General features: G+C 37.6%; 1 protein-coding gene across 6 annotated transcripts in view; it reads left to right on the top strand.

Moving 5' to 3' along the window:
* SCAPER (S-phase cyclin A associated protein in the ER) overlaps positions 1–16,295 on the top strand; it is a 491,674-nt gene that overhangs the window by 360,128 nt on the left and 115,251 nt on the right. For all 6 annotated transcript variants that reach the window (XM_063090894.1, XM_063090891.1, XM_063090893.1 and 3 more), the window contains one exon: positions 6,918–7,041. In XM_063090894.1, coding sequence (XP_062946964.1) covers positions 6,918–7,041 — 124 coding nt within the window. The remainder of the gene's footprint in view (positions 1–6,917; positions 7,042–16,295) is intronic.

The following is a 16,295-nucleotide window of genomic DNA, read 5'->3' as shown; positions in this document are numbered from 1 at the left end:
AATAAATGAGTTTAATGTAAAGGACAGAGGGCATTAGGACATAATCCCATACCATGTGTTGTTTGCTTTTTTATGTACATGTTTGTTTATGCCTCATGATAGTCCACAAAAGATTAGACACAAGTTGTAGGAATTCTATCGACTAAAACAGAAAAATAGGAATTAAAAATCAAGCTTATAAAAAATATAAATCAAAACCAAAGGGAAAAAAAGATGCAATTATAGAGCTATCATGTTTCACACACTCTAAATGTAATACCCCCACATATATATATATTTTTAAAGTCTTTAGATATCTATAATTTTATATATTAACTCTATTATAAAGCTACAGTATACAAAACAATGTGATATTGGCACAAAGTAGACAGAGTTATCAACTACAACAGGAAACCAGGGAATATATTCTTGTAGTTATATATGAATATATTCATTTAGTTATGATAAAAGTGGCATTTCAGACCAGTAGAGAAGAGATGGATTATTTAATAACCTCTTTGGGTGGAAAACAAATTGAGGTTCCTGTCTCATACACTACACACCAAAAATAAATTCTAAATGAATTGAAAGTGAATTATAAAACTGTAAAATTACCACACACACTGATAATTCAAGAAAAATAAATACATATGGCTAAAAGGTGATATAAATTAATAGTTACCTCATCTTATAGTGAGAAAGAACTTTTAAAGCATAAAAGGAAAGTCAGGAAAAAAAAGAAAACTTCTAATAAAAGTTCTTAAACTACTTAAAATTGTATATCTTCAATATATAAAAAATACTTTAAAAATAGCATAGCAAAAGGAAAGATAGAGGTAAACTGGAAAAAATATCTACAATATGTATTAACCTTGTTATATTTATAATGAGAGAATCCTTATAATTTTCAAAAAGGTGAAAACCTCCAATAAAATTTTTAAAATAGAGAACTAGAACAGTTAATAAAAAGATAAGTATAAATAGTAATGTTATTTAAAAAAAAAAAAAGTAAATCTCTACCATATACCTTATCTAAGAATCAAGTTTATATTGTAGATTTAAATGCGCAATTCATAAAAAGTACTAGAAGCAAACTTAAAAGAATATTTGTATAGTCTGGAAGTAGAAAGGCCCTACTAAGTCTGACACAAAACCTAGATGTCCTGAAGGAAAAGTTTGGCAGATTTTATCAAATAAAAATTAAAAGTTCTTACCATATGATCCAGCAATCCTGCTGCTAGGTATTTATCCAAAGGAAAGGAAGTTAGCATACCAAGATGTCTGAACCCCTATGTTTATTGCAGTACTATTCACAATAGCCAAGATCCAGAATCAACCTAGGTGTCTATTGGCAAATGAGTAAATAAAGAAAATGTGGTATATATACACAATAGAATACTACTCAGCCATGAAAAAGAATAAAATCTTGTCATTTAGGGCAACATCGATGACCCTGGAAGACATTATGTTAGGTGAAATAAGTCAGGCACAGAAAGTTAAATACTACATTTTCTCACTCATATGTGGGAGCCTAAAAAAAAATTGAACTTTTAGAAGCAGAGACTAGAATTGTGGTTACTTGAGGCTGGGAAAGGGAGGGTAGATAGAGTTTGGTTAATGGACACAAAACTACAGATACATAGAAAAAATAAGTTCTAGTGGTATACAATAGTGCTAGGCATCTATAATTAAGAATAATTTACATAGTATGTTCTCAAATGGCTAGGAGAGATGAGCTCAAATGTTCTCATCACAAAGAAACGATAAATTTTTATGACGATGAATATGCTAACTACCTTCATTTGACCATCACACATTGTGTACATGAACTGAAATATAACTCTGCCATTTGGGGTCTCCACAAACCCCACTGAGCTGTGTGGAAAATTCGGGCCAGGACTGAGTCCCACAAACTGTGTCCCCTGCAGTTGTATCGCACTGACAGGTCTCCACTGTGTGGGGGAGGTGCTGATCTGCCTTCAGATCAGCTGCCAACACTGTGCCCAGATGCCCTACCCTTGTTACTCCCAATATTTCCCATAGGGCAGGCTCCTCACAAGTCCCCCACAAAGACAGATCTCTGGGAAAATCAGATACCTACCTCCTGATCTCTTCTCTCATCTCTGAGACAGCAAGTCCAGTGACCGTGTCAGTGTACATTGCCATGCTGGTCCTGAAGGTAGGATATGGGACTCCCCAAAGTAGTTTCTTCCTCTTGTCAGCTGAGGCCCCTCCCTCCTCTGTAGGCACAGGGGATGCTTGGGAGTATTTTGCTGGCCTAGAAAATGGAAGTGATTTTCTATCTTTTTTTTTTTTTTTTTTGCCAGCAGTCATGGCACCCTTCTACCCTGTAGATTCCAAGTAGCTTCATGCAAAGGGCGCTGCTGTGGCTTTGCTGTCTTCATGTAGCTGCTCTATGTGCTGGTAGCTGCCCAGTGCACTGTGCCCTGCTGTCCTGGGATCCCTCCCACTCACTGTGGCCTTTCATGCCTTCATTGACTCAGCAGGCCTCTTCTCCTCTTATTCCAAATTCCAGTGGTTTCATGATGGCAGTTTTTGTGTTTTAATAGTTGGAAGTTGATCTCTTGTGAAGGGGAACAATGCTGGGAATCATCTATTCCGCCATCTTGGTGACGTAACTCCTGATTCTGAAAAAAAAAACTTTAATCATTCAAATAATAAAAGAAATGCAGCCTTTAAAAATACCATTTTTATTTAGCTGTCAAATTGGTAAGATTTGTTTTAATGAGATTATCCAGTGTTAGTAAAAGCATGGAGAAAATCTTTTCCTGAGAGTATAAATTGGTTTAAAACTTTTTTTCCAGATAGCAGTTTGAATTTGGCAGTGTCAATCCAAAGCCTTAAAAATGTTCATATCCTTTGACCCAAATTATTATTACTGGAAATTTATCCTAAGGAAACAGAGTGGTACAGAATGATTTGTTTAGCAGCTGTTGTAAACATGGGTTGTGCTGTTAAGCTGCCCAGCATCTCATCCACCACCCTACGTTTGCAGCTTTCCCAAGCATGTAAGCATGTAAGATGGCTCCCTGATTCTAGAACCTGAGAACACCAAGTATTTGCTTCCCATTCTTCATTGTTTCTAGGATGCAGGCATGTGACCAAGAGACTTTACAACCCAACATACCCTCTCCAGACTTTTAGTCTGAAGTGAAGAAACACGAATATCCCAAAATCTATTCTTTCCAGTGTTGGAGGCAGCAGTATCTAGTGTCCAGACTTACAGTGTCAGTTCAGGCTATAGCATATGGTGCCCAGTGGTTTTTTTTTTTTTTTAGCAGAACAGTTCAGTGGTGTGTAATTTGGATATTGGTCTTGGAAGTACACCTTCTACGCCTGAGTTTTCCAAATTCTGTGATATACCCAATAGGCTGTCAATTAATTTCCTTTTTATTTATATCAATTGGAACTTTTTTCCTTGTGGCTTGAAACTTAGAACTCTGACTGTTAAATTACAGCATTATTTATTAACATTGAAAATTAAACACAACAATTGTAAAAGGTTGGTTTTTATATCCATGGGATGAGACACTATTCAGCCTTTAAAAAATCATGCAGTATTTCTCAGTATTTTAATCAGAAAAGGAACTTAGAATAAGACATTAGGTACTTGGAAAACTGTTGGAAGACTTCTGGATTGACTCCAAAAACAATACCGAACAGATCCATGAGGGTTGGTGTTTCCTCTGAGGCCAACACAAGTTAGGAAGGAAATAAGCTAATGCCACACACATAACTATCTGTCACACCCAGGAAACCACAGAGCACATACCTGAAGCTGCAGATCAGAGATTAAGAAATTGAATCAAGTAACACAGTTTACCCCACTGGTTCTTGATACCCGGGAAGCTGGAAAATTGACCCTGGAGTGCTGCTGTAGGAAAGCCGCACATTTCCAAACCTTGCTTAATAATAGCAACCAACAGCCCAAAGCCACAGGAAGATGTTTTTGACTCACATTCAACCTCCAAGTCTTGTAGGATACTGTTTGTGCGGAAGGGGAATAAGAAGCTTGTGTGTGCACGGACTGTCCCTGGAGGGGTATATAAACCAGTTGTCTTGGTAATTTCTAAGGTGAGGCAGGGGGATGTGAGTAAGAGGGAAATGCTTTCATCATATACTCCTCCTTCTGTGTCTTGTACTGTGGTAGGCATCGTGATCCATTTGGAAAGTTACCAAGTAGTTATATATTAGCTCAGTAGTTTTCACTGTATCCCAAGGCCTCTGAGGAAGGCTTCAAGGCTCTGTGAGAGGAGGGAGCAGGGTAGGGCCCTGGGTCCTCCACTTCTGCTTCAGCAAGAGCAACTCTGATTTTATTTGTTCTGTGGTTTAAGCTTCTGAGCAAGATTTTGTTTTGCTCTTTTTAAAAACTGAAAAACCAGTGTTGTAGAAGAATATTAAATGTCATGGAAAACTGTTCATTATATATTTATTAAGAAATGGAAAAATGGGGTGAATAAATATTTATAAAAATAGGGAAAAGACTGCAAGTACAAATACCAAATTTTTCTTTTGATAATATTTTACTCTTTGTGCTTCTGTTTGCCAAATTCATTACAATTATTTATTAATTATTATAGTCATAAATACATTATTTTTAAAATTGAAAAGCACTCTTTTGAAAATCAATACATGTTATCAAATAAATGAAATGGAGCTGATTTACATTTGTGAAGGATTTGCTAAACAGAGCCTTCAACCAATGTGTTATAAATGTGTTACATGTGGGCCAAGGTTTTTCTGTTCAGTCCTCAGGGAGATTCGGGAAAGCCAGGAACAGCTGAGTCTCCTCCTGGCTCCCATCTTATTCTTACTCCCATCTTAGAGTCCTTTCATCAGTAATGCCAGTATACCATGAAAAATTTTGGGAGGTACTGCATTATTATCCTGGAAATAAGCTTCTTATACCATGCTTTAATTTCACCCAATTTATTAACTTTTCTTTTTTTACCTTATTCATAATAATAAGATTAATAACCCTAATGATACAATTAATAGCCCTAATAAGGGCTATTAAATATGTAACCATATGCCAGGCACTGTCCTAAGTACTTTACATCTATTATTACATCTATTTTCGTGGCAATTATATGAAGCTTAGGTATTATCTTCCTGGTTTTATAGGTGAGCATCTAGATGTTAATTAGTAACTTGCTAAAATCTTGAGTGGCAGAACTGCAATTGTAACCTAGGTGTATCTCATTCCAGTGTCTCTACTCTTAACCAGTATACTCTACTGTGCCCAGTTTTCAGGAATCTATCAATTATGTGAAGCAAGGTACAAATATATCAGACAAACAGATTATTACAAGTACAGCAGGGGCTGTCTTCCCCATCTCTTTCTCACTAGAGTGTCACCTGCATGAGGATGGAGAGATTGTCTGTCTTGTCCACCTAGCACAGCACCTAGAATATCATCGGAACTTAGATATTTGTTGAATGAATGAACACTCACATGGTGGTTCTTAGACATGTGGTTTTTAACTCTGGCTACAGATAAGAATTGCCTATCAAGCTTTTCAAACATTCAGATATCAGGAACCTACCCCATCCCCCAAATAGCATCACCAGGGGAGGAACTCAAGCAAGAATATATTTTTAAAGATCTATAGGTGATTCTGATATTAGTCAGGATACAGAACCTCTATCCTAGAGCAGTAGTTCTCTAACTTGAACATCTGTCAGAATTAGTGGCAGAACTTGTTGAAGCAAAATTGCTTGACCCCACTCCCAGAGTTTCTTTTTACTAAGTCTGGGGTGGAGCCTGAGGATTTGCATTTCCAACAAGTTCCCAGGTGATATTGATGCTGCCGGTTTGTGGATCACACTTTTGAGAACTACCATCCTAGAGAGAGGATTGGTTGTTGTGAGAGACTAAATCAAAACCTTTTTGCATAGGACTTAAGTGGGAGATTTAATTAGATCAGGATAAACATTGATTACTCAGGCAATGCAGGTATTATTCAGTCTTCAAAACACCCAGGAGAATGCCAGGCCCATCGAGCTTGTTGCTCCAAGTTTCTTTGAGCAATAGCATATCTTTTTTTTTTAAATCCCCTAGAGAAAGACATTTCTTTGATCAGTTTGACCTTAAACTATTTGGGCCCACACAGACCAGTTTGTACCCTCTAGGAAAGATGTCCTCATCTGCTCAGGCACTCTTGGTTCATGTCCATACAGCCTCCAAGCAGGTGTGATGTTCACTCCCCAGAACTCTACAGGTCTTGTCTCACAGGGAAAACTTCCAGTTTCTCCTTGTGTGTTCTCTCTTCTTCCATAATCTGCCCTTATCCTGGAACAGGAGATCTGGCAATAGGAGTTTTGACAAAGCCTTTTTTCTGGGTATTATTCAAAATACCCAGAAACCACCACATGAGTGTTCATTCACTCAACAAATGTCTAAGTTCCTATGATGTTCCAGGCACTGTGCCAGATGGATAAAACAGACAAGCTCTCCGTCCTCATGCAGGTGACACTCTAGTGAGAGAGAGAGATGGGGAAGACAGCCCCTGCTGTACTTGTAATAATCTGTTTATCTGATATATTTGTACCTTGCTTCACGTAATTGGTAGGTTCCTGAAAACTGGGAACAGTAGAGTATACTGGTTAAGAGTATAGTCTCACAGTATTAAGAAATTATCATAGACAAGAAAATATATTTCCATTGTCTACAGCGGCAACTAATAGAAATTAATAAGATGTAACTATTAGGTAGTAATGAGCACTGGGCTTTGGATGAAAATTATTTGTTTTTATATTTAGCTAACGGACCTTGCACCTAATAGTATTTGGCTTAGTTTTTTAGAGTGACTTCCATCCCATGCCTGTTGCTTTTGTACTGTTCATTTTATGTATTTTAAATTGTTTGGAGAAGAGCTGCTCAGGTTTTACAAATGGTGTTTTTCTCTTTCTATTAGGTCTCTCTGCAATGCAATCAATGTTTACAACCTCACCTGCAATAACTGTTCAGAAAACTGCACCAATGTTCTGTTTAGTAACAAGATTACCTTCTTAATGGACCTCCTGATACACCAGTTGACGGTATGTAATATTATTGCTTTGAATTAGAGGCAGTTAAGGTTTGGGAAATTTTCCCTGTGGATAAAACTAAAAGAATTCAGTTATTTATTCTCCAGATTGGAAAAAAAAAAAAAAAAAAGTAAAGATAATTGGGAGAGTAAATTAGAGACTGGCAGAGAAACCTCCTAATAATTTGAAATTTTTGAATTGGATTCTCCAATATTTAATGGTTAATAGACTTCCATCATCTTTGCTAAGATTGCAAATTTACATGATTAGACTGGGGCTTTGGAATCAGTTGGATCCAAAGCCGAACCTCTGAAGCCACACAAGTGAGTATTGTAGCTGGAAAAGCCTCAAAACCTCTCTTGCCAGCTAGGTTAAAAGGGTCAGTTTAAAAAGGATTTTTTGATGGCCATATAGATTAAAAAATAAATAAAAAGGGTAAGAAACTCCTGTATCAGAAAGGGACAAATCTATTATACTTTTGAAAAGGGAATAAGCCGCTAATTGTCGCCTGAAATTTTACTTCAGTTCACAGATGTTGAAAGAGGGAAGCTCAGTATAATATCCAAAGCTTTGGGTCTGTCAACTTCAGTCTCCAAAACAGAGCTCTGGCCTCAGGCCAGAAGTTTCCTGGTGAAGTTTCTGAGCCCCTGAGGTACTGGCACAAAATCATTATCAAGCTGGAAGTTTATAACACAGGAGATTTATTATTCAGAACTGATTTACTCAGCACAGATCTAATAGCTCTTTCTTAAACTACATGCCTTTTGCTCTTTCCTGCTCCATCTGGTTAATTTCTACACATTTTTCAGACCTTAACTGAGGCATAATGGCACCTTCTTCATGAAATCTTCCCCAACCTGACTCTTTCCTCAGTCCAGGTTAAGTATACTTCTTATATAATCCTAGGAATTACATCTCTCAAAGAATTAATCACATTGAATTTTAATTAACTAGTTACTTGTCCATTTCTCCCACTAGCCATAAAATGATGAGGATAGGAGGTAACATCACTATATCCGAGATTCTAACACAAGGCCTGGCATTTAGATTCAGTACATCATTGAATGACTGTATATGTGAATAAATGAATCCCTATACATCACAAGCTGAAAGTCAGAAGGGGAATTATGAAGCCCTTACAGGCAGGCATACTGATAATGAGAAGGGACAACAGTGAGGGAGAACAAAGACACAGACCTAGAACTGTTATACAGTACAACAATGGCTGTTTATAGTGATGACAGTCTTCAGTCATACTAAATTATATATGGTGTTATATGCAAAAGAAGACATTAAAATATGGGTAAGACATTTTAGCAAAAAAATCTATCAGAAATAATTGAAAGGCAACAACACACAAGGAGAAAAGACTTAACATTTGTTGTATGGCCTTATATCTCAGGTATTTTAATATATATTACTTCATTTAATTTTCAGAACAGCCTCAGAAAGTCAGTATTATTATGCCATTACACAGATGAGGAAACTTAAGTCCCAGAGACATTGGCTTGCCCAAGATTACACAGATGTAAGTCACTGAGCAAAGAATCAAACCTAGGTCTGTCAAACCCAAATTGAGGGACATTCAATGCAAAAACTAACTGGTAGTTTTCAAAAATGTCAGTGTCAAGAAAGAGAAGGAAAAAGTGAGGAACTGTCACAGAATGGAAGAGAATAAAGAGATGTAACAATTAAATTAATGTGGGATCCTGGACCAGGAAAAGTACATTAGTGGGAAAACTGGGAAATTTGAATAGGGTGTACACAGTACTTAATTTTATTGGCTCAGTGTTAATTTCTTCCAATAATTATATTATGGTTTGGGAAGATATTAATAGTAGAGGACACTGGGTGAAGGGAACTCTATTTCTGCAACATACTTGGTTTAAAATTATTTCAAAATAAGAATGAAAAACAGAAAAAAAAAAAAGCAACCCCATAGTGTCCCACCACTCCATGATACATCATCTGGAAAAATTTACTCTGTGAAACTTGTTCTGTGTTGGAAGTGGAAGAAGAGATATCACTCTGAACAAGTAACGAAAGAGAATGACATTTAAAATGTGAAGGAGTAAGCAAGAAGACTTATAGAAAGAGTCTTCCATCCTGGTTCTTCACTATTTTCAGTCAAAAACTGTTCTTATTGAAAGAAATGTATGAGACAGCTTATTTATTTTCTCACTTAATAATGATTAAGTGCCTACTATTTCCAGTTCCAGCAAAGCACAGGGATATGATCCTCACCTTCCAGGAAATCCCGGCATAGGAGTAGGAACAGACATATAGATGACTATTGTCTTAGTTTGGGCTGCTATAACAAAATACCTAGCCTTGGTGGCTTATAAATAACAAAAATTTATTTCTCACAGTTTTGAAGACTGGAAATCCAATATCAGGGTGCCAACATGGTCAGATTCTGATGTGGGTCCTCTACCAAGTTGCATACTGCTGACTTCTCATTGTATCCTCACATTGCAGAAGGAAAGCTAGATAACTCTCTGATTTCTTCTTATAAGGATACTAATCTCATTCACAGGGCTCACTTTTAATTACCTCTCAAAGGCCTTACCTCCAAATACCATTACATTGGGGATTAGATTTCAATATATTAATTTGAAGTGGGGGAGAGGAACAAACATTTAGTCCATAGCGCTTACAGTACGTGATGTGACAGCAGCCTGTACCAAATGCTGTGGGAGCACAGAGGAAGTTCAGTAAGTTCTGCCCAGGACATCACAAAGAAGGGACACTGACCTAGTTCTTAGCTCCTCATAATAGCTGTCATTTATTAAGTACCAGCCATGTGCCGGTTTGTAAGTATTTGATCATTTCCCCCTTCTTTGAAAACCCTATTTTCCTTTGAATAATATTCCCTTGCTTGTGACGTCAAGGTTTCTTGACACTCAGAAAAGCTTTTAATCTCTCAATCAATGGATTTTACCACATTCTGTGTTTATTCTGCAAATTTTGCTCAGTTTGGAACTGGGATCTTCGGACATTTGTTTGTCAAACACATACCTCCTTATACGTGGCACTTCCTGGTTTTCTTAGATCCTTTTAGGCTCTTTATTCTATAGCTGTCAATTCTAATGTTGCTGTGACTGGGTTTGTGGCAGTGAGCACAGGAGGATGTGTTTCTCGGTTTGGGGCAGTTGGTGATAGTGATGTTTATGTTTCTGGAAATCACTTGAGTGCATTTCCATTTTTCTTGCTAACTGGTTTTAATGTACATGTGATTGAAATATGGGCAACTAACTTGTTAATACCCTTTAAATAAGGGATAAAAAATAGTCATCAACATATTTTCCATCAAGAATAGAAAACATAAAAGAAGCTAATTAATGTGATCTGGTAGAATTTATAAGACACCTGATTATCAGGTACTTGGTTTTTCTGCTTCTTTAGCAAACCCAGATGGTTTAAAAGACATTTTTCTTCCAGTCTATCCACTTGAATATGTTTTAGCACTGTTGTATTTTATTTCAGTTACTATTTACAAAGTACTGTATAGATGCCAGGGTTACAGAGGTGAATGGGACACAGTTCCTTCACTCTAGAAGCCCACGGTTAAGGAGGGAAGAAATTGCACACATAAATGTTAAAGACTATGAGAGTCTATCATCAGAACTACAGAGTAGCCCAAGAAACCTAGTAAAGTACCTAGCACATAATAGATGCTTCCTAAATATTTGATAAATGAATGAATTCTAACTTAGAGAACTGGGGAGGCTTTTGGGAGTAAGTTGGATTTGCCTTGAATATGAATATACCTTGAATATGCGTGGAACTTTTACAATTTTGTGTTTATAATGTTTACAAAGTTAAATTAGTATATGTGACACTGTAAAAGCACATGCTTTTTCTTGCAATGTAGATACAATGTAAGATTTTTAGGATAAGTTCTTGGGGAATTTATATGGAACCCTGCAAAACTAGTTCATTTAAGACAAGTTTCCCCCAGGAATGAAAACTAACACAGATATATTATCTTCCATGAAGCATGCAAGCTTTAAAATATGTTAAAGCAGACTTCTTTCTTCATTCAGTAAGTGCTTTTTAAGCATCTTCACTGTGCCTAGATCGTTCCAGTGCACAGATCATTCCAGTGGGCCTCTAGCCTCGGGGTGTCTCCTTAAGGAGACAAGACATGCCCGTTGGAAGACAATAAAAAGACCAATGAAAAGATCAAGATCACGGAATGGGAAGTCCTGTCCTCAGTCCCCCCCACCTCCCACCCGGGACACTGACTTAACAATAGTATAAGGACCAAAATACATTTATGAGAACTCAGACACCAATTAAGAAGGTGCAGTACCCCAGGCAGGCTCAAAGCCAAGAACAGCTACATTTAAATGGGTAAGAAGAGCTGTTTCACTTTATTCATGATCATCCCTCCCCCAAGTCAGCACGCCATGAGAGAATACTCTGGCTCTGTTTCTCCTTCGGGGTGGGGGGACTGTGGAATGTGCATTCAGTGTTTCAGCTTTTCAGAGGGCTACTTGCAGGACTGGTTTCTGTCTTGCCTGATTCAGACCTCTGACAGAACCAGCATAGTTTGGATACCTGGCATCTACTGAATTCAAACAGCAGAGGTAGCTTTCTGCAGCACTAGAGGGCCTACAGTACCATAGACAGAGGCTAGTGCAGGTTGGCATGATCAAGAGAAGCTTCTCCCTTAGGAGGGAGAGAGATGAGTGGAGCTTATGTCCAGTGTTATGGCTTTTTAGAGGGCTGCATGAGGGACTGCTGTCTGTCTTGCTTAACTTGGAGTATTGACAAGAGGCCAGCATATGTTGGATGGTGCTGAGAACAAGAGAGGGGGCACTTACTGCTGTAGAGCCAGAGAAAGTGCAGTGCTGCAGACAAACACCAGAGGGAGCAAGATATTATGAATTCTTGAAAAAGAAAGCAGCATCTCTAATTTAGAAGTTGCATACATAGGCCCAGAGAAGTTGCATCCCCCCAAAAGGTTTCAGAGGCTCCCAGAATCTCTAGCAGGGCTGATTGGTGAGGGTCTTCCCCTGTAAAAAGCTAGATCATAAAGACTGGAATAGGTGGCTGTCTTCTCAAATGCACAGATCCCAATGAAAATTATAAGACAAACAAAGAAATAAGGAAACATTGCCCAAACAAAGGAACAAAATAAGTCTCTAGAAGGAGGTTCTATGTAAACAGATGAATATGAACTATCTGACAAATAATTCAAAATAATGGTCATAAAGCTGCCCTTTGAGCTCAAAAAACAATGCATAAGCAAAAAGAGAATATTAACAAGGATAGAAAATATAAAAAGGGAAAAAACAGAAATTTTGGAACTAAAGAGTGTAATAACTGCACTAAAAAAATCACTATAGAGGTTCAACAGCAGACTCGATCAAGTAAAAGAAAGAATCGGCAAATGCAAAGAAGTCATTTGAAGTTATCTAGCTAGAAGAACAAAAAGAGAAAAGAATTTAAGAGAGTGGTGAAAGTTTAAGGAATTTATGGGATACCATCACACAGACAAATGTACACATCATGGAACTATCATAAGGAGAAGAGAGAAAGAAAGGGGCAGAAAGATTACTTAAAGAAGTAACAACTGAAAACATACCAAATATGGAAAGGAAATGGGCATCAACCAGATCTGAGAAGCTCAACAGATTCTAAATAGGATGAACCCAAGCAAATTTACACCAAGACACATTATAATGAGGTTGTCAAAAGTCAGCAGCCCCCACCACCTGGAAGCAGGCAAGTAGCAGAACACGCCAGTGTCCTATGCAGAAACTGAGGGCAGCCCCCTATGCCCAGAAGCATGCAAGCAGCAGAGCATAACTGGGGTCATAGGCAGGAGCCAAGTGCAGCCCCTTCTGCCTGGGAGCAGTCAAGCAGCAGAGCATGCCCAGGGTCCGAGGCAGGAGCCAAGGGCAGCCCCCTCTGCCCAGAAGCAGGCAAGAAGCAGAGCACACTGAGGGTCCTAGGCAGGAGCTGAGGGCAGACCCTCCACCCAGTAGCAGGCAAGCAGCAGAACACTCCTGGGGTCATAGGCAGGAGCCAAGCCAAGGAATCAGCCCCCTCCACTCAAAAGCTGGCAAGCAGCAGAGTACACCCAAGGTCCTAGGCAGGAGCCAAGGACAGCATCCCCCATCTGGAAGCAAGCAAGCAGCATGCCAAAAACACCACTTCCACATGGGTGGCCCAGCACAGCCACCACCATAGCCACAAATGCATACAAATGCAGCTTGACACCACAGCAGTAGCCACAGCCACCATGCAAGTGGTCCACCAGACATTTGACCTCATTGACACAAGGAAAGTCATCAGTGGATACCAGAAAAAGAACAGTAGGTCTCTCTCCTCAAATCCCACTCCAGAGTAATAGAAGAAGCAACTGTTCTCCCAGATGACCAGACATCAACACAGAAATACCAGAAGTACAAAAACCCAAGAAAATCTGACACCTCCAAAAGAATACAGTAATTATCAAATACCAGACCCCATAGAGCAGGAAACCCTTGAAATGATTGAAAACGAATTCCAAGCAATTAACTTAAGAAACTGACAGGGATACAAGAAGACTGTTAGACAACATAATGAAATGAGAAAAAACCCAGGATATGAAGGAGGAAACTTACAAAGAGATTAACACCTTAAAAAAGAATGTAGCAGATTTTATGGAACTGAATGATTCACTCAATAAAATGAAAAACACAACCAGGAGCTTAAGCAGCAGGCTAGAACAAGCAGAAAAATGAATTTCTAATCTTAAAGATGGTCTTCTCAAAATAACCCAGGAAGACCAAAAAAGAAAAAAGAATTTTAAAAAATGAAGAAAGTCTAAGAGAGGTAACACAATCTTAAGCACACAAACATTTGAATCATGGGTGTTCCAGAAGGGGAGGAGAAAAGAAAAGGCATAAAAAACCTATTCAACGAAATAATAACAGAAAACTTCCCAGGTATAGGGAAAGACACAGACCTTCAGATCAAAGATCACCAAAGAGACTCAACCCAAAAAGATTCTATCCAAAACACATAATAGTCAAACTGGAAAAGCTCAAAGACAAAGAGAGAATCTTTAAAAAGCAAGAGAAAAGCATCAAATCACCTATAAGAGAGCTCCAGTTGGGCTAACAGCAGATACCTCAACAGAAACTTTGCAGGCCAGAAGAAAAAGGGATGATATATTCAGAATACTAAAAAATACTGCCAGCCAAGAATACTGTATCCAGCAAGGGTATCCTTCAGAAATGAGGAAAAAATAGTACATTTTCCAGATAAACAAAAACTGTGGGAGTTCACCACCACACAACCAGCCCTACAAGAAATCCTCAAGGAATTCCGCCATCTGGAATCAAAAAATGATAATCAGTATCACGAATTCACAAGAAAGAACAAAACCCACTGGTGGAACAAAAAATGTAAACAAGAAAGAAAAAGAAACTAAATCTTACCACCACAAAAAAGGATAATAACAATGTAATAATATCCCTGATTTATTTCTGATTTTAGTGATTTCAGTCTTCTTTTTTTCTTGGTCAGTCTAGATAAAGGTTTGCAGATTTTGTTGATCTTTTTAAAGAAACAATTTTTGGTTTTGTTGATTTTTTCTATTTTTTTTTAATTCCCTATTTCATATATTTCTGATGTAATATTTGTTATTTGCTACTTATATTTGCTTTTGGTTTAGTTTGCTCTTCTTTTTCTATTTTCTTAAGTAGAAGTTTACATTACTGATTTGAGATTTTTTGTATCTTTAATATAGGTGTTTACAAGTATAAATTTTCCTCTAAGCACAACATTAGCCCTGCATCCTATAAATTTTGATGTTACGCTTTGATTTTTATCTCACAGTAGTCTCTAATTTCCCTGTGATTTTTCTTTTACCCATTGTTTATTTAGGTGAGTGTTCTTTAATTTCCACACATACATGAATTTTCTAAATTTCCTTCTGTTGTTGTGGTCAGAGAATGTATCTTCTATGATCTTAGTCTTTTTAAATGTATTAACATTTATTCTCCCCCAACATTTTTAAAAAATATAACCACACAAAAAAATTAAAACAGTGAAAAAAAATTACAATGTTGTCAAAAGTCAAAAATATTGAGAGAATTTTGAAAGCAGCATGAGAAAAGTGACTTGTCATGTAGTAGGGAACACTGACAAGACTATCAGGAGGTTTTTCAGCAGAAAACCTGAAGGCCAGAATGGAATGGAGTGATACATTCGAAGTGCTGATCAACTGCTCTTCCACAAGATCAGCAAGAATACACATGGGGAAAAGATAGTCTTTAACAAATATATTGTGAAAACTAGATATCCATATGCAAAAGTATTATATTGGACCCTTATCTTACACCCTATATAAAAATCAACTCAAACTGGATTAAACACTTAAATGTAAGACTTGAAACTATAAAACTTCTAGATGAACATAAAGGAAAACATTTATAACGTTGACTTTGGCAATGATTTCTTGAATATGACACCCAAGCACAGGCAACAATACAAAAATAGATAAATGGGGCTGTATTAAACTAAAACCCTTGTGCACAGCAAAGGAAATGATCAACAGAATGAAAAGGCAGCCTACAGAATAGTAGAAAATATTTGCAAACCATATATTTGGTAAGGGGTGCTATGGTCTGAATGTTTCTGTCTTCCCAAAATTCATATGTTGAGACCTAATCACCAACATGATGGAATTAGGAGGAGGGTCCTTTGGAAGGTAACTAGATCATGAGGGCTCTGGTATCCTTAAATAAGAACCCCCAAAGAGCTGCTTTGTCCTTCCACCATGTGAGGACACAGCTAGAAGACATCATCTGTGAACCACAGAATGGACCCTTGCCAGACACCAAATCTGCTGGCAACTTTCACTGGGACTCCCAGCCTTCTGAACTGTAAGAAATAAATTTCTGTCGTTTATAAGTTAACCTAGTTTATGGTATTTTGTTATAGCAGGTCAAACAAACTGACAGGAGTAAATATGCAATGTATGTAAGGAACTCAAACTCAACAGCAGAAAAAAAATCCAATTAAAAATTGGCAACAGACTAGAATAAACATTTCTTCAAAATATGCAAATGGACAACTGGTTACATGAAAAGATGCTCAAAATCAATAATCATCAGGGAAAGGCAAATAAAAACCACAGTGGGATATCACCTCACATTCCTTAGAATGGCCATTATAAAAAAAAAAAAAAAGAATAACAAGTGTTGGCAAGGATGTGGTCAAATTGGAACCCTTGTGCACTGTTCACGGGAATGCAAAACAGTTCA

This window comes from Cynocephalus volans, chromosome 3 (genome assembly GCF_027409185.1).
Source record: "Cynocephalus volans isolate mCynVol1 chromosome 3, mCynVol1.pri, whole genome shotgun sequence".
NCBI lineage: Eukaryota > Metazoa > Chordata > Mammalia > Dermoptera > Cynocephalidae > Cynocephalus > Cynocephalus volans.
This window is presented reverse-complemented; position numbering and strand designations above follow the sequence as displayed.